This window comes from Actinia tenebrosa, unplaced genomic scaffold, assembly GCF_029948245.1.
Source record: "Actinia tenebrosa isolate PJP-AT-01 unplaced genomic scaffold, QUT_ActTen_1.0 PGA_scaffold0__85_contigs__length_37466705, whole genome shotgun sequence".
NCBI lineage: Eukaryota > Metazoa > Cnidaria > Anthozoa > Actiniaria > Actiniidae > Actinia > Actinia tenebrosa.
The window spans coordinates 548,364-567,297 of record NW_028292569.1 but is presented as its reverse complement, the minus strand read 5'-3'; the positions used below and the strand labels follow the sequence as shown (position 1 = coordinate 567,297).

The following is an 18,934-nucleotide window of genomic DNA, read 5'->3' as shown; positions in this document are numbered from 1 at the left end:
TCTTGAATTTAAGATTAATTTAAATTGCCCATTTTTTCGACTAAGACAAAATATTTTTGTATCAAAAAAGAAAAAACTGGAAAGTGTAAATACAACTAAAAGTAGATTTTCACTAACTATAAGGTTTTGCATAAAAGAGTGCAATATCAATTCACCCTCCCTTCCCTCATTACAAAAAATAATGACCGTTCACATCGAGGCCACCGACCCAGTCTCTCCGTCCTTTTCACTTCTGCTTCAAAACGACAGTGTTTTCATTTCTTTAGCGAAGTATTCCTAATTTTTAAGCCTTTTACTGCTATTCTAACGATGCTAACATAAAATGAATGGTAAGTATGGCTTTAATACTAGGTATTCAGGTAATTTTTAAAAAGATCTGACAAAATTTAAGGAAATCTCACCAACATAAGAAGAGAGGTGTTGAGTCGTTTCGACAGACGTGGCACTTGGAAAAAATGATTTTGTATTTTTTAATTAGAATCCAATTGTTATTTTCATGTCGAGAAAGTGAAAATTGCTAACAGTTTCTATTTCATTTATATATTATCGATTATATACCGTCTGTCAGAGCTATTGATATTATGGTAAACTTTGAAATTAAGCCATCCAATTCACTAAGAAAAATTACACCCTAGGTTTGTAATTATCACTGCGGCAAGAAGTCAAAATAAGGTTTAGAAATGTTGTGTCTGATTATTAGAACCCTTCTCTTGATTGTGGATGATTTTAAATAGTTTTCTGATTGTAATCTTATGTTGTATTTTGGTTTCTTTAAGTTATATTCCTCCTATATGCATACTGCTAGTTGTATTACAGGCAGATAATTTTAGGAGTGAAAGTGGCCGTATATTTTCGAGCCCCAAGGTGGAGAGAAAAAAAAAAGCTGAACAAGTAGAATTATGCGACTGTAATACACAGCTAGCAGTGTAAGCTGTTTATTGTATGACACGAAAAAAATAATAATAATGATGGGGTTCTTATATGGCGCATTTCACATTGTCTCAGTGTGACGAAATGACACGATGACACAATGACATGAAAAAACTGAGAAAGAGTGCATGAAAAACAATTATTTTTATTGTAAACAAGCAAACTTAAAAGTCAACTTAAAAATCCCTCTATAATTGCACTCGTAAAATGATTTTGATATACGGAAAAACTGAGTGTGTCGTATAATGAGGTATCATAAACAGCTTATCATTATTAGGTATATTCTGATTGGATCATTAGTGTGCATGAGCATGCATTTATGACTATGTGGACTTCATGATGTGATCAACAAGTGTGTACTATGTACTGAAAATTTTGCTAGAAATAAAAATAGAAATTTCATGATTTCGCTCGTGAAAGAAGTGTTTTGGTCTTGGTATGGTGTTATAACAAAAACGTTCAACACTCAGCATGCATCCATTGTCGTATAGATGCACTTGGTCAGTTCCTAAGCAATCAAGATGCTAAAGTTGCATTCTGATTCAACCAGTGTGTTGCTTTTGTTTTTCTTTCGATAGTATCCTCTCAGATGCATCCCTAAATGGGCAAACACCATTCTTAGCAAACAAATATAATAGAATGCTACTCATAACCTTTGATTTGATTTTTCAGTTTACTCGTTTGATGGCATTGTAGCGTGTGCCCTACTCATTATTTGTACCTGTGCCTATATCACAAGAGTTCCAAAGCTCAAGTCATTTTTTCTCTCTGAAAAGAAAGGACTGTTTGGTGTATTTTACAAAGGTATGTATGTCCCCAAATAAACTTTGTGATATGAGTTTGTACTAATTTGTTGGGCCGATCAGTCACTTTCTTGAAAATGTTGACCAAATACAGTGATTTCCACTTGAGCGCAGCGCCTAATTTATTGATATTGAAACGTTCGCTATTTAGAGTGTTTAAAGTGTCAGACAGTCTGTCTTGGTTGGCCAAACGTTGCTCAATCGTTAAAAGAACTTTGGCGTTCTTGGGAAAATGTCACAACACAATGTGTTCTTTTAACGATCGAGCAATGTTTGGCCGACCGAGACAGACTGTCTGACACTTCAAATGCGCTAAATAGCGAACGTTTCAAAATCAACAAATTCTGCGCCCGGTGCTCTCAAGTGGAAATTGCTGTAGTGTACAAGTAAGAGCAAGTGCTCTAAATGTTTATATGGCCCAGATATTTCTAGACTTAGATGTTTTCTTGTGTTTTTGGCTTTCACCAAAAACTCTTATCTTGGAACTCATATCTTTTTGAATGCTGGAAGGTAGTAACCAAATATTTGAGAGTACATATTGTTGCTTCTGAGTAGCTTAGTTTCGAAGCTACTTCAATATCTTGTGCTAAACGAATTTAGCCATTGCATTCTCAATGATTGTGGAAGTCACCGTGGCAACAAATAAAACTTTGTGGTAAAGTTATTGACAAAAGGATGGCTCCAAGTCGGGGTTGGTCTTGATGTGTTCATACATTTGCTGTATCTTAACAAGTCCAATCTGAACTTGAAGCCACTATTTCATGATCACTCAAGTGAGTTCAGGAAAGATGTTTAGCTAATAATAAAGGTACAACTGCAATCATCCCCTGCCACATTTCTTTGCCATGATATTTGTGTAATTTCTGTTTCCAGCTGCAGTAATTGGTGTGAGGCTTCATTGGGCTGTATCCATTTCTTGTGTCTTGATGGCCCTGTACACTCTTGTTCTCAAGTAGTTACGTTATCTACAGGTGTTAATTTAGCTGCATCCACAGGCCTTGCACTTCTACAGCTAGAATATGAAAGATCAAAACAATTCTACTGTTGTATAACTTTCAACTTTTAAAAATGGTGCAGAACTTGGAAGAATATTTAATAATATCAATTGTAAATATTGAAGTATAGAAAACTTATTATGGTCATCAATCTTAGTAGCAGTACATGATAGCATATATACTAGTCAGCTAGGGTGTGTATGGGGGATCCTAGTGTGCCTATAAGCCTCATTTTTTTGGCAGCTTAGTTAAATCCATGTAATTGGGGAGGGGGGGGGGGGAAGATTTATTGAGGTTAATGGGGAGTGCTCCTTGGAATCCTAGATATTCCCATTGTCCACATTGAATTTCATTGTCATATTATTCAATATACCTCTTTACCTTGGGAATAATCTTTTTATCATTTCAGGCTATCAGTCATTCCACAAACTCAAATAAATACTTTTATTCTCAAGAGAATGACATGTGGGCTAAAAGAGGAAAATTTTATGTCCAAGGTAAAAGGGCCTATTCTTTAAGTTAAGGTTTAATATTTGTTTTTTCCCCAGAAATATTTTATTTTCACAACCTTACATTCCTCAAAAAATAAAAATCTTCAGAATACAGAAATAAATTCATATTATTATTATGAAGTATACCAAGAAGTTCATATTTTTTCCTCTAATTGTTCATGTTCTTCTCAGTATTGAGATATTAACATTATTAAGGACAAATGAATTTTGAAAATAAAAATTGTATACACTTTTGTGATTTCTTTATATTGCATTTACTATAGTCAACTTGCAATGCACGCTGCAATTGGCTGAGCTCTGTGCTGTATTAGTTTATGGAGCACCTTGCTGAATCCATCTGTGCCTACAAAGCCTGCATTGATCATCCTTTGAGCACATCAGAATGCAGCTCGATTTGGAGGGCATGACAATAGGTTTCCAATTCTCAGGAGATTGGAATTCTTTTGTTTCATCCTCCAAATTGAGCTGCTTTGACGTCACATGCAAGGGGCCTATTACAAGGGGGTGTGGATAGGAGTACCCGATTGACAGTTAACTAATAATTTTTAGGCCAATAATTGTCAGTTAACTGTTAAATTTTTCTTCAAGTATTTCTGCATGCTGTGTTACCTAGTGAATGGAGCATGAAAAAAGCAAAAAAAATTTCCAGAATAGTAATAAAATTTAGAGACTGCCGAAAATAAACATATAGATAAATTAATTAATCACCTGGAATCTGTCGATCCGAAAAAAAACCCAAATCCGGCCGAATCTGCAAATAATTTGGCAGCTGCCTTCTATGGGATTGAGTTTTGAAATCTATTAAAACTGAGAATAATCGTTTGAAGTTTTTCCACGAAGGTAGATCACTCGGTGATTCGAGTGAGAATTCGTTTTACTAGTAGTTGAGAAATCGCAGAAATCCGTCAATCCGTAATTGTACGATTTGCGAAATTTGTCGACCAGTAGACCCCCTCATTTGACATTCTAGAGGGTTTTCTAAGTTTTTTATTTAGGTGATTTGTAGATGTTTCATTGGATTCTTTAAAAAAAAAATTTTTTTTTTGCTTTTTTCCCCAGGCTTTTTCTTCTTGCAATTTCGTATCTTATTGCAATTTTTCATACTTTTCTTTCCATTCCAGTTTTTTCTTGTATTTTTTTTTTTTTTTTTCTCTTTACTAAGACATTGAAGTCAAAAAATTATGTCCGGATTAGCAATACTATATTAATTGAGTTGCCATCATATATTTTTATTTTATTTTTTAAATATTCCGGTAGCGACGAACGAAAAAGTTTTCGTTTCAGTTTAACGGCTTGTCGCCAGTTATCTATTGCTTTCCTCTTTCTCTCTCAAATCTTAATCGCTAACGATACCTTTTCTAAGCACTTTGAACTAAACGTCCACGTAAATCTTACAAACTAATATGCACAAGACTTCTTTATTGCTCCTAGCTACCACTTATCTATTCAGTTATTTTAAAATCCTTTATAATTCATTCTTTAAATTTCGTTATTGCCTTTAGTCAAAGCATTCCTGTTTTTGACGGACATTTATATGTCGATCAAACATATTATTTTCAATTAAAAAGTTATACAGATTGATTTTATTATTTTTTCTAACAATCACCCAGTGCTGGTTATTTTTTATTTCACACCTGTCGAATCACCCAGAAAAAAGGGTGTGTTATGTTACGCGGAAACTGCTCAAATTTGAATATCGGTTGAAAGATGATTGAAGTTCTCAATAGGAAGATGGAGGATGGAGGACAGACCGAAAGAGGAATATTTTTCTTTTGTAAGTCGAAAGCGAAACTATCGGTCAAATACTAAGGAAAATACTGTGTGTTTTGTTTTGTATTGTTGGTGTTGAGTGGTCATTTCCTGTGAATTGTTATAAAACAACCATGTGACTTCCAAGCGGTAATGTCATTGGAAGGAAACCAAGTTAACAAGAAAACACCCCTCTATCAACCACCTGTTCACTAAAAAATTCTCTATAAGACCAAGAAATTCTACTTCAAAACTATAAAAGTCATTAAAAAAATTAAAGTATAATAATCATAGTCTCATTTAATTTTTTGGTTGTATTTCAATGTTTTTCTAAGCGTTTTTTTGCTGGAGTAAGCTTCTGTCACGCATGTGATCAAAAGCTCAATTCTTCCCAAAAAATACTATTCCCACGTGTACGTCACTCTGAGTCCGATCACATCAAATTTCAAGCGGCCATCTTGGATTCGAAAAGTAAAACAAGTTGTTGATTGTGAAGATTGGTGGACATATGATGGTCATGAAGAGATCTTCGGATTCAGAAATTCATGGCAAATCAAAACGGAGTCGTTCTAGGATTGATTTAGGAGATAATGGGCTTCGAGAGAGAATTTCGTCGCCGGAAAGTGCGCGGGATAGTGGCTCCCCTGTGCACCGAAGTTCGTCTCTTACACGAAAAACAGACGACAGAACGTACAAAAGGACCTCTAATGTTAACATGCGAAACGAAAATAACTATCCTTTTCATCAGAAACGCGTCGATCGCGATGTGGACCCTCATCTGCGGATAACAAACCTTTCTAGCCATGTTGGGGACCCACAAATGAAGGATGCGATTTTTCACGAGTTGAAAAAATTCGGTGAAGTCTCAGTGAACTTGTTTGGTCGCGGTAACGAACGTTACGCAGTTGTGTACTTTCGAACGGTAGACGACGCGAAGGAAGCCAAAAGAGTTTTAGAACGACGAGGACGTGTATTGATCTATGATCGGCCAGTGCGTATTGACTACAGAATTTATCCGGAAAAGACTTCGAGTCGAAGGAGCTACAGCCCTGTGTCAATGGGCGAAAACTTTCACTTTTCCAGACGTTCTTCCTCTCCACCACGTAGAACTACACAACGTGCTAATAATCCCTACTTTGAGTTTGATCGTAACCGCGGTGAATACGATCGCCGTGGTAGAGGGGGAGGAGATGCTTTTACCCCTCCACAACAGGAATATATCCCTCCAGAAGAAGATCCAAAAGCGACTCGGACGCTGTTCGTTGGCAATCTAGAGACCAGTGTTTCGAGCCAAGAGCTTCGCCGCGCTTTTGAAAAATTTGGAGTGGTTTTGGATGTGGACATCAAGCGCCCAGCTCGCGGACAAGGAAATACATACGCATTCGTGAAATTTGCTGATCTCGACGTTGCTGCCAAAGCTAAAGTTGAAATGCAAGCAGAATACATTGGACGAAATCGCGTTAAAATTGGATACGGAAGGAGTCAACAAACTACTCGCTTGTGGGTTGGGGGTCTAGGCCATTGGACCTCTATTTCCGAGTTGGAACGGGAGTTCGACCGTTTTGGCGCAATCAGACGTACTGATTACCATAAAGGTGATGATCATGCTTATATTTTGTACGATAGTTTAGACGCTGCATCCGTGGCTGCACGCGAAATGAGAGGTTTCCAGATGGGTGATCGTCGCCTAAGGATTGATTTTGCAGATAAAGATCAAGGTTTGAAAGGTTATGGTCCTTTGTATCAAGTTCGACGGGACCCTAGCCCACCTCGTGGAAGAGCTAACGATATTGATCCTATTGATAGTGCATACTCTTCTCACTTATCAGAGCGTGATTATAGGGATGATCACTTGTTTTTGGACCCAAAAAGAGAGCCTTCTCCATATAGAAGAACAGAGAGGCGTGATGGAGATGATAATTATAGAAATTGGAAAGAAAATGATGGTTTCCAACCTCGTAACGTTGATCGTTCAGATGATAATCTTCATTCCTCAAAGTTTGGTTCTGACAGTTGGGCTCATGAGCGGAATACTCATTATGTTGAGTCAGAGGATTGGGAACGTCGCTCACAAGACAAGCCCCCCTATCGCTGCCGTGGACCACAAACTCCTCCAAATGATTTTTACGAGAATTCACCTGGAAAAATAGTTAATGAAAACAGGAATCATAAGCAAAGAGGTCCTTACCAAACCAAAGGATTCAGAGACGAAGGCATTCAAATAAAACCTCACAAAAAGGCAAGGACACATTCTCCATCACCCAATCACACTTCTAATGCTAAACGCATTTCACCAGATGTCAGACGTCATTCAGGATCTTCTTCAGACAGCCACTTCAGTCATTCGCGTGCAGGAAATATAAGTGCCCTTGAAGATGATGAGAAACATAAAAGTTCTGATGAAGCATCTGTTAACAAAAAAGGAAAGAAAGACAAAGATGGAAGAACTAAAGAGGATAAATCTTCTGTGGATACAGCTGGGTCAGCCACTACTGAGAACCTTCAAAATCTTGCTAAGAGATTTGCTGTTGCGTGGAAAGGAGCTTTGATTCTCAAGAATAGTGCTTTTCCTGTACGTATGCATCTTGTTGGTGGAAACCCTGAGGTTGCGGACTCACTTCGTAATGACGGATCTTCAAAAAATGCTTTAAGGATTACTCAGCGCTTGCGTCTTGATCAACCAAAACTGGAAGAAGTGTCTCGCCGGATTAATTCTGCTGGTGCTTCTGGTTATTGCTTGCTGCTTGCTTTACCTGGAGCTCAAAATCAAGTTGTTGATGCGAAGGAAGGTGAAGATTTGCAACAAAGACCTCTGCGAAATTTGATGAGTTACCTGAAACAGAAACAAGCTGCAGGAGTTATCAATCTTCCTGCATTGCAAAGTACTAGTGGTAATGCCAAGGATGACGTGGGTGTTCTTCATGCTTTTCCTCCTTGTCAGTTTTCGCATGATCATCTCTTACGCATTGCACCTCATTTGCCGCAAGAACCATCAAGAGAAGATCACTTGGTTGTTGTTGTTGTGCGTGGTAGTGCTTAATTATCTTATATTCTCATCAAAGTGTCATAAAGAAGCCTTCATTTTGTCTTTTTTCAAGATTTGTCATATTCTGTTGTCGTGATCATCAAAAAGAGACTTGATAAACTGTTGCTTTGTATTTGTTCAAAAATCTCTTTTTTTCCATTTTCTACCAATGGAAATACGAACTGTTCTACCTTGCATACCATATGGACAAGTCTTGGAATCTCCTTGGAAAAGTCTACCTATGAACTCTTGATATGTGGTATCTTTTAACCTTGAAGTTGCTGTGATGAACTTATGTGTTTCAGCTTCCTAAGTAATATGAACTTTTTCAAAGTCTACTAAAATAGTTAACTAACAAATATATGTTTTCTTTACAGTTGGTTTCAGAAAACTTCGGCCACTCAGATTCCAAAGTTTGTTCACAAATTTCCAAGTTGGTGCAAACTTCAGTGTGAAAGTTGGTGACCATGACTTGTTTATGTCTAATATTCATATATATTTACTGGGATTGCATCTTTAAATCTATTGTACTTTTCAAAAAATTTATTCCAGAAATTTATTTTGAAAATTGACTTTGAACGGTAGATTTGATAAGTTTTGAAGCTACAGTATTACCAGTTTGACAGATCTTTAATCAATTTTACTTTAAACCTGAAGTTTGTACCAAATAGTGAACTTGCAAACAAACTTTGGAAACAGTGGCCAAAGGTTTGCGAAATCAACTGTAACTATTTTCATATGTATCATAGAATATTGAAAAAAATGGGGTGCTGTTTCAGTATCTTTTATATAAAGACACACAATTAAGTTAGCTCTAAATAGTCTTTACCTCACAGAGTGATCACATACCAAAAATATTTTTTAAGAACTTTAACTATAAGAAATTGCTTATAAAAATATGATATATGAATTTCAGAGCAATTGAGAAAAAAAAACCCCTGAGATTTCTCCCCATACATTTTCTCATATTTCCTGCTGGTCCTAAAGTGATTGGAACCAGTACAAAATGAGAGAAAATGTATGGGAATTTTTGGAGCTTAAATGACGTCCATTATCTTCATTTCTTAAGCAAAGCATGCAATTTGATGAGTTCACAATAATATTAGGTACCTTATTGGAGTCTTGTGCTGTTTTGATGTTGATCGTTGTTGCGACAACATAAGTAAACTGAATGGCACCCCCATATATTTTTGAATACTCTATGAAACTTAAACTCATCTCATACACATAACATATCTTTCAGTAGAACTGCTAGAATAATTTCTAAACCTAACTTGGAAAATGTCTAAATTATAAACTGTAGTTCTTGATGTTGAAGATAAATTTCGGGTATTCCTTAAAACAAATAATTTTGTAGCCACTGATGAAGTACAGCACAGCAAATTCTTATTCTAGATTTTAGTCCAAGATAAAGCATTTTGGAATTGCCATTTTTAGTCTAGCTTTTCATAGGAAAAAAGTTTAAAGAAGGTTGTAATATTGATGAAAATATTAGCTCAAGACTAGCACTAACATTCACGAACAACAAGTCAAAGAGGATAACATTCAATTTAAGAAAGGCTTAGAAAAGAAGGCCAAATAATGATAATTGTAGCATAATTTTTGTGGAGCTAGATTATTTTGATCTTTATGGGTTCGTTAATGGATTATCCATTTCTTTGCTTGCATAAAAGATGATTAAAATACCAGGCAAAGGACATTAGTGCAGCAGCATTTTCACCTTGCAAAGAAACATGAAAAAAAGAACCTGAAATCGTACAAATGACATCTAAATATAATCACCTAATTGTTTTAATTTTTGATTTTAGAATCCGGTTTGTAATGATTTTACTTGCTCGTAGCAATATTCATTGATCAAATAGGTTGTAGATACATAGCTCTTTGGAGTTATATATTCATAGGTTTATTTTAGTTTAATAAGTGTTGGTTAGAAGTCTTTATATCAAGACTTAAAATAAGTTCATATGGTATAGTGATTGTAAAAACATGTCCAGTGACTTGCAATGTCAGCATCCAGCATATTCTGCCATCTTATTGATGAGCGTAAATGTGAACTTGTACAATAAGACTTGCGACATGTACTCATTAAACTGAACGTCTGAAGTCAAAGAAAGATGGAGAATTGTTTGATGAAAATTGTCGAATTATCAACCTATTTATTTCAAGATGAGGCAGAAATTATTGTTCTTCAAAGTAACCTGATACTACACATCCCAAGGATGCATCAGCTTTCTATTTTCCACTGGAAAAATATGTGTGTATTAAGAATTTATTATTTCACTGCTCTCGTACAAGTATTGGAACCTGAATGTGATGGCAATGTCACTGTTCCTGCTTTGCAGCGAAATCTAAGTGCTGGCACACTGCAAATTGTGTTTCTTCACACTCGACATATGCTTTTGGTCTTCAGATTCTTTTGCCCTGGGTCTTAAACATATCATTACCACTGAGTTTGTTATTCTGTTCTTCAAGATATTGGGAATCCCTGTTACGGCAAGTAGGCTCACTGAAAACCCTTATTATTCCCTGTGGTTTTTCTTGGACGAGTCTACCCATTACTATGGAAATTGGGTACTACTTTTTCTCCAGTTGGTACCAGATTTAATATGAGATTCCACAAATGGATCAGAATACAGCTTCATGGAATGAAGGTAGCAAATATGGTTTCGCAAATACATGACATACTTGAATAGTACTTGGTATAAATTGCAGGGTTTCAATCAGCTGATTAAAGTCTTTGAATTTTGCTTGTTGTGAACAAGGATTATATTGAAAACTTGAGATTCAGCTGATGAACATTCTGCACGAGGCAGGAAATGACCTCTAGTGAAACAGCAATTAAAGATAAATGCATCCTGAATCAGAAAACTTACTTTTTATGTGAAGCGTAGACTTCGCCAGAAGTAGGATTTTGGCAGAGTTTTAAGTCCACAACTTAGAAGAAAAAAGAAAACTATTTATAGAAACGTTTTATTTATAAAAAGCAAATTTTATTGAATATATTATTTATTTCCTAATAAAATCAGGTATTTTATATAATCATAGAAATCCCAAAAAAGCAGAACAACAATATAAACAGAACCATTTTTATTTGTGCTTTGTGTTGTGTTCTGTGCTGTAGCTTCACTGGTAATTGTATGTTTGGAAAGAATATTAGCAATATACCTCCCCCATGCATAGGGATGCAATTTTGTAATGGAAAGGGGCAGTTTGAGAAGGTCTCAAATTCATAGACGGTACATAACTTTATGAAACTATACTCCTTGCTTTCGATTTGTCAACCAGATTAAGCTGCTCCACTGTAGTACTAAATATTGGTGAACTGCAATAACAAATTCACACACATATATAGATATGTTTATTTCTCGGAGTAGCTGATGCGTATTCAAGGGGGTGGGGAGGGTTTAAAAAGGTTATAATCTTCTATAAATTGTTCATGAAAGATTACAGACAGCTTGCAAAAATTACTGAGCTCAGTTTGGAGGACAAAAACAGGGGATTCTTTTCTAATGCTAGTAATTTGTTTTGTCCTCCAAATGTGAGATGTATTAGTAAGAACCTGGAGTGTGTTCCAAGGGGTCTGTTTGAAATTTCCAAGGGTCTTTTTCTTTTGTAAATACATGAAGGAACTTTAGAAGCAGGGGTGATTATTACAAAGGTTTTAGCAGGAATTTGAGGAAGAAGGGGGTGACAGTTACTATTGATATAGAGTGAAGTCATTAAACCTGTGAAATAGATATTAGACTAGCACACTTTAGTAGACCCTAATTCCATTGTTTTCTTTTGTGTCTATTTGACTATTACATGTTGACTAGTATTTTTCATTTCATGGGTTAATTAATGCCTTCACTCTACTGATAGTTTTGAGCAAAAGGGACCTTATTTATCCCTCCCTCCTTGATTAAAAGTGTCTTCTTCTTGAGGTCACTAATTGCCCTATTACACTATGAAGTCACATCAAAACAATCTATTGTTTAAACGCAAAGGATCATGGTCGTCCGAGGAGGTTAAATCAATGCAAATTCACCAAAAATTGTTCTAAAACCCCTATCAATCCACGAAGAGAAGTAGAATAGTCAGCAAACTCCCAGAATATTTTTTAGTAAATATTAACACACATTATATCTGAAAACCAGGCCATTTTAGATTAAACTGTTTCACTAGGAGCAAATTTTGTTGAATTTTCTATTGGATTTGGTGATTCTATCCCCCACATAAACAAGCAGTGACATCATAGTGAAATAGGGAAATTCTGGAGGAACTTATTAAGCAACCTGATTTTTAGTTACAGGGGAGGAGGGATTTTGAATGAAAGGGAAATGAAAGGAATCAAAAAAGGATGAGAAAAAAATTGCAAAAAAACATGATTCTACAGTTGGATTTTGAAAAGCTAAATATTTTAAAATGTACTCGGTTATTTCTTTCTAATTGAATCTCTTTACCTTGGGCGCGTCTTCCCAGTCGAAAATGGGAAAAGAACGTTAAAACTGCGCCCAATGCAAGTACGCAGGCTAACATACATGACACATTCTGGGCGGGTATCCTGTGTTATAAATGAATTTTCAGCCCTGGGCCTCCTGTGGTACGTATTGATAAATCCAACATGGAGGACAACAAGTTGGAAGAAAAACTAAACTTTGCCCCAAAAAACGGTAAGAACAGAGCTGTAAACGCAACTATATCAGGGATTACGATCACTACTTGACACATCTTGCTATCCTTCTTAGATACAGAAGAGAGTAATGGCAAACACGTCATGGGACCTCTGCTTTTTGCAGCAACTTCAAGTTCTGAAAATCGTGATAAAGACGACAAAATTTCGTGCATGTTTTGCGATAAATTGTTTGCTAACACAGAAGTAAAGAACGACCCTTTACTACACCACATGCTGAACGACCATCAGTTGATTATATCACAGGTCTCTCAGGTCTGTGATTTTAGAAGGTAAAGTTGAATTTATTATTTAAATTAAGTTTTTTTGCAGAGGGTACTAACTGAAAGGGGTTGAATGGGAATGGGATTCGCATTAAAAATGGGATTTGATGCAGTGGTGATGGGATTTTGGTAAATGAAAATGGGAAATAGAATGGGTTCTCTCCATAATTTCCTTTCTGATCAGTAGGACTGGGATTTTGAGATTCTAGCTGGGAAATGGGACAGTGAGCACAAGCTTTTTATAGGTCCCAGGGCATTCCAATGAGCTGATTTATTTCATATTCTTGGATATCTTTCAATATTTTAGCTCTAGACAAACAAGCAGGGATGGTCATAATAAACTGTGCTACTTTACAACTTATTTATCTCATTGATATAGATACTGTCAGCATTGGAAGAAGAGGTTCAAAGAGGAACCAATAACAGAATTCTGTTCCGTGATTAACATCAACAGCAAGCCTAGTGGTAAGTAACAAATTGTCCTTCAAGTAAAAGTTAAAGACTTGCTCTGATTTTGCATATTATGAAACCTCGGAAGTTGCAAGTTGACTAATGAAATTTGGTTTTTCATTTAAATGCCAGTTGAAAATGTAAAGGTACCAACTGATTATTTTTGACTGACAGAAGAGAAAAAATCAATTTCAAAACAAGTTGTTGACATGTCCGAGATGTATCATATTAACTATTCATTAAACATGCACTAATTGCATGTCTGCTTTTCCTCAAGAATTTCCAAAATGATGAAATTTTTAGGTTCTCCCATCAAAACATTACGAAAACGGATAGGAGTCACAAAATCTATGCATGCAGATTCTGAAGTTGCCTGGATTGCAGAAATGCAAGAAAGTTCTAAAATGCATATTTATTTTTCATTTTAATGCCAGATATTGGTCCAAAGGTCCAGTATTATCTTCTGTGTGATGCTTTACCAGAGGACAGGGAGCTGAGAGAGAAACTACAACAGATACGACTTGTATGTATAGAAATATTAAATCTATTTATCCCATATACCATGAAAATACAGCCAATAAGAATGCAGGAAAACCACTTGTATATTTGTCGTTGTTCCACTGTTTTTTTTTTCTATCATACACTGATATTTCCATATGGAATGGGATGAAGTAGATTTACGATGATTTCTTTTAAAATACCATTGTATATTTGTCGTTCCACTGTTGTTTTTTTTCCTATCATACACTGATATTTCCTATGAAATGGGATGAAATAGGTTTATAATGCTTTTTCATAAAATACCATGGGATATTCCATGAGGCACTTTTGGCAATACTATTACTTTATACCTAGCTTCACTGACACCCATTTTTTTTCCCCCTCTTTTCTTGGGTTACCTACCATTTGGGAGTCACCCAATTTGTTCGATCCCCAAAACCCCAGTAGTGAGAGGCCAGTGCCACCAAGCTACTCCAATCTCGATCCCCATTAATTCAATTATACAAAGTATTCATGCTTTTTATTGTCATATTTGAACAGGAAAAAGTGCTTGAGTCACAGCAGAGAGAAAGAAGTGACACTCACTTTTCAAGGACATGTTTGTTCTGTAAGCAACATTTTGAAGAAAACAGGTAGAGATCTTATAACTTTATATCATTGAATATCTTTGCCTCTTGCATACTTGGGTAATAATCAAGGGCAGATTAGCAGTAGTACCCTCACCTCTCATCTTTGGGGCTTGATTCCTGGACTCAGTATTGCATCTGAGTAAAGTTTGTTGGGTAGAGTTTGTCCTTTTGTTTGAGTTGAGTGTTGTGTGTCATAAATATAATGGATGTAGTATTAGTGCATGTGAAGCAAATCTCATGGAAGAGCCACGTACAGGGAATAATGGTGGTAAAAAAACTTTCTAGAGGTGCACAACGAGTTTCATGCTAATTTGTATGACAGCATTTTTTATTGATTTGATTGACAGGAGCTTGCTTTTTTCTCACATGGCAGAGGATCATGGGTTCAGCGTTGGTCAACCAGATAATATTGGTGGGTGGAGTTTGACACTTGTCAAGTTTTAATTGTCAGGGACAATAGATAGGGAGAGGCTAGGAGGGGGTGAGCCTAAGCCCACTTTTAGGGTACGCAACAGTACGTTATTGTTACTTAATACTCTTAATAAATTGTTGATGTTTGCTTTATCCAATAGTGTATGTTAATGAATTCCTAGATCAGCTGGAGAAAACCTTAAAAAAGTAAGTCATTGGTTGTTTTATAGGTCATGTATCTGACATCATCATCATGTATCATCATCATGATGTATCATCATCATGTACCATCATCATGTATCGTCATCATGTATCATCACCATGTATCATCATCATGTATCATCATCATGTATCATCATCATGTATCATCATCATGTATCATCCTCATGTATCATCATCATGTATCATCCTCATGTATCATCATCATGTATCATCATCATGTATCATCATCATGTATCATCATCATGTATCATCATCATGTATCATCATCATGTATCATCATCATGTATCATCATCATGTATCATCATCATGTATCATCATCATGTATCATCATCATGTATCATCATCATGTATCATCCTCATGTATCATCCTCATGTATCATCCTCATGTATCATCATCATGTATCATCATCATGTATCATCATCATGTATCATCATCATGTATCACCATCATGTATCACCATCATGTATCATCATCATGTATCATCATCATGTATTATCATGTATCATCATGTATCATCATCATGTATCATCATCATGTATCATCATCATGTATCATCCTCATGTATCATCCTCATGTATCATCATCATGTATCATCATCATGTATCATCATCATGTATCATCATCATGTATCATCATGTGATTAGTCTGCAGTGTATTTTCTGTGACAAGAAGTTCAAGGACAGACAGACGCTTAAAGATCACATGAGGAAAAAACAACACAAGAAGATCAACCCAAAAAACAAAGACTATGACAGATTCTACATAATAAACTACTTGGTAAGAAGTAAAGAGGATGGATGGATGGGAAATGAAATATGGGAAGTGAAGATGAAACAGATGGACTACTACCTTAAACAATATCAGTATACCCAGAAATTCAATTTATAATAAATTATGTAGGAAACCTGTAATATAATAACAGTGAGAATGGATAGGTGGGAATTGAAAATATGAGAAATAAAGATTGAACAGACAGACTAATACAGGTAGGAAGAAATGGATAGGAAAACATCATAAAAGATAAAGAAACAGAAAATGTAACTTTATATAAATCTACAATTAAGCTTTCACTGTTGTATCACAGCGTGGGACAATCACAATAGAGCTAGGCTCCAAACTAAGTGAAAGCCCAAAGATTGAATTAGAATTTAGAAGTTGATTTTTGAGGAGGGAGGAAAACCGGAGAACCCGAAGAAAAACCATCGAAGCACAGGAGAGAACCAACAAACAACTCTGCTCACATACTACATCAAGATCGGCAGCACTCGAATGCAGGCTGCATTAGTGAGAGGCAGCGCATTAAGCAGCGCACGCCACCAGTGCTTCCTTAGACTACTAGTGGAAGGATAGTAGTGAATAAGCTGTTTATTAGCCCTGCAGCTGTCAAGGAGTAGCAGTAGGAAAAGAATCTCCTTATTCATGTTATCTTTTTCTCATGGATTTTTTTCTGCAGGAATTAGGTAAAACATGGGAAGAAATCCAAAAAGAAGAAGATGAAGAAGAACCAGAGGATCAAACAAATGAAAATGAGTAAGAAAACAAATAGATTTAGTATTATTTTTATCTTTATTAACCTTTTTACCTTGGACGTACTGTTTTCCCATTGCTGACCACCTGTCATTCTCTAGAGTATCATTTCTTTGTTTAACAGTTGTGCATGAGAAGACATATGAATATGGATACAACTCAAGCAAATAATCTTATTCTCAAGAGAATGACATGTGCTCTGAAATGGGAAAACATTATATCCTAGGTAAACCTAGGTAAACCAGTCTATTGGTCTTCTATATCGTAACCTCTCAAAAAAATTTTTCTTTGATTTTCCAGGAATTGGAGTGATTGGACTGAACCACCTGAACCTACCGTGTGTTTGTTTTGTCACTTCACGTCCACCGCCATCACAGATCTGTTACAACACATGAAGGTTTCTCAATCAATTTTTTGTTGAAGAGCTGGAAGTAGTCTCAGTCTCCTGATTTCTTGTTGAATCTTTTTTTATAGGATGTTCATCAGTTTGACTTGATGGAGCTGAAGAATTCTTTAGGTAGGCATTATTCCAGTGCCATACTCTTGACATCCTTAACATCTTATAGGCCAATCTTTGTTTACGTTTTTCCTCATTAGCATAAAATAAATTTCAAGCTACATACAAACCAACTCCAGAAATCGAAAGAGAATGTCTTATTTAGTAACTACTGAAAATTCGAGAGTAATACGTTCAATATTTTGGAAGTAAAATGTTTTTGAAAGCGGTATGATTTACAAAGAAATGTATGGTTGTGTTGGCAAGATTTTTTTTATGCTAATGAGGAAAAAACGTAAACAAAGATTGGCCTATTGATAACCCAAAACAGCCTCTGGGCTGATCTAAGTCACGGCAGGGCTGACTCACAGATCAAATTGGAATTTAGAATGTTAGGTTTTGCTGAGGGAGGGAAACAGGAAAATGGATTGAGATACCTAAAAACTCTACTCACATGTGATGTGTCAGTCTGGGGATCTAAGTCAAGACCCCATGGGTGATAAGCAAGACAGTGCACCATCTCTGTTACCCCTCGATTGCCACATCTTGTACCATTTTAATTGACAGATTTTGGTCTCTTTCCTAAAGGGCTCGATTTTTATGGTCAAGTCAAGATTGTGAACTTCATTAGAAAGCGTGTAAGTAGGCAGGTCCTGTTGTCATTGAAGTATATTTATTAATAACAAAGGTACTGAGAAACCTTAAATTTTGACCATATCAACTTGTAACTTGTCTTTCATGCAGGTTTTGAATCATCTTGACATATATTTGTTTTCTTTTAATTTCTGACTAAGTTTTCACATTTCTTGCGTGTACGAAATTCTGCAACAAAACCTAGGGTGTATAAGCTGCTTATAACTATTCTTATGCTTGTTTCCTGGTCCATCTTCAGGTGTTTGATGTAACCTGTATCTACTGTCAAGAGAAGTGTCAGTCAAGTGATGCCTTACTGGACCACCAAACCAGCAAACAGCACTTTAAACTACCAGAGGACAAAACTGTATGGGATCAACCACAGTAAGTCTATCATAAGGCTATACCACACTCACACTTGTTATTTCACTGACAAACCTGTATAGCAGCTGGGGAGGATAGGGGTCTGATGAGGAGAGGAAATGGTGTGTGGCATGTATATTCATGTCACACCTTGTCATGTCACCTAATATTCTAAATTACAGGGTGTAGGGGAAGAGAAGATAAGGAAGGGAGGAAGGGTGATTCAGGATGAACAAAAGGAAAGGAAAGGGAAAGCAGCTTTCCTTACGAGAATAAAAAGAGCGCCTGACCCCTTGTCCTTCCCCCTGGATCACCATATTATTGCTGTGCTGTTAACTTTTTGTCCCCCTCCTCTTTCTCTCTATCTCCAAAGATACTATTTCTCAACCTACGAGAATGACGGGCTCCTGTGCTGCTTGGAGGATGACGATGAAGAGGATGACGATGAAGAGGATGACGAAGACGAAAATAAGAACCAAACCAAGGAGTTAAATGAAAACCAGATTCCCCGGGAAGAAAAAGTTGATAAGAATGGAAACGCAGAAGAAGCAAGTAAAGAAAGTTAAACAGAGTTTAAAAAGGAAAAGAAAAACAAGAGAAAAAAAGAGAGAAAAAGAGAAAAACTATATGAGTTAATATATGTAAAGACAAAATCCTGATAAGAGGCAGCATCATAACTTTACAAAAATTGTTAGAGTGAAGTCATTAAACCTGTGAAATAGATATTAGACTAATAGGTCGCTATCAATAG

The 18,934-nt window shown here is 36.1% G+C and overlaps 3 protein-coding genes across 3 annotated transcripts; all 3 read left to right on the top strand.

Annotated features, from left to right (window-relative positions):
* Positions 1-224: 224 nt before the first annotated feature.
* LOC148913147 (protein kish-B-like) lies at positions 225-3,473 on the top strand. Its single transcript, XM_089026167.1, has 3 exons — positions 225-329; positions 1,603-1,734; positions 2,607-3,473. Exons 1-3 carry the CDS (start codon positions 323-325, stop codon positions 2,687-2,689), a joined length of 222 nt encoding a protein of 73 aa, XP_088882293.1. The 5' UTR covers positions 225-322; the 3' UTR covers positions 2,690-3,473.
* A 1,947-nt stretch (positions 3,474-5,420) lies between these two features.
* On the top strand, positions 5,421-10,127 carry LOC116305160 (RNA-binding protein 15-like). Its single transcript, XM_031715017.2, has one exon. It carries the CDS (start codon positions 5,498-5,500, stop codon positions 8,027-8,029), a length of 2,532 nt encoding a protein of 843 aa, XP_031570877.1. The 5' UTR covers positions 5,421-5,497; the 3' UTR covers positions 8,030-10,127.
* Positions 10,128-12,583: 2,456 nt separating this feature from the next.
* Positions 12,584-18,751, top strand: LOC116305154 (zinc finger protein 277). The gene is made up of 14 exons (XM_031715003.2): positions 12,584-12,666; positions 12,742-12,958; positions 13,329-13,414; positions 13,834-13,922; positions 14,441-14,532; positions 14,877-14,941; positions 15,102-15,147; positions 15,809-15,941; positions 16,618-16,694; positions 16,992-17,088; positions 17,166-17,208; positions 17,776-17,825; positions 18,080-18,204; positions 18,557-18,751. Exons 1-14 carry the CDS (start codon positions 12,618-12,620, stop codon positions 18,747-18,749), a joined length of 1,362 nt encoding a protein of 453 aa, XP_031570863.2. The 5' UTR covers positions 12,584-12,617; the 3' UTR covers positions 18,750-18,751.
* The last annotated feature ends 183 nt before the right edge of the window (positions 18,752-18,934 follow it).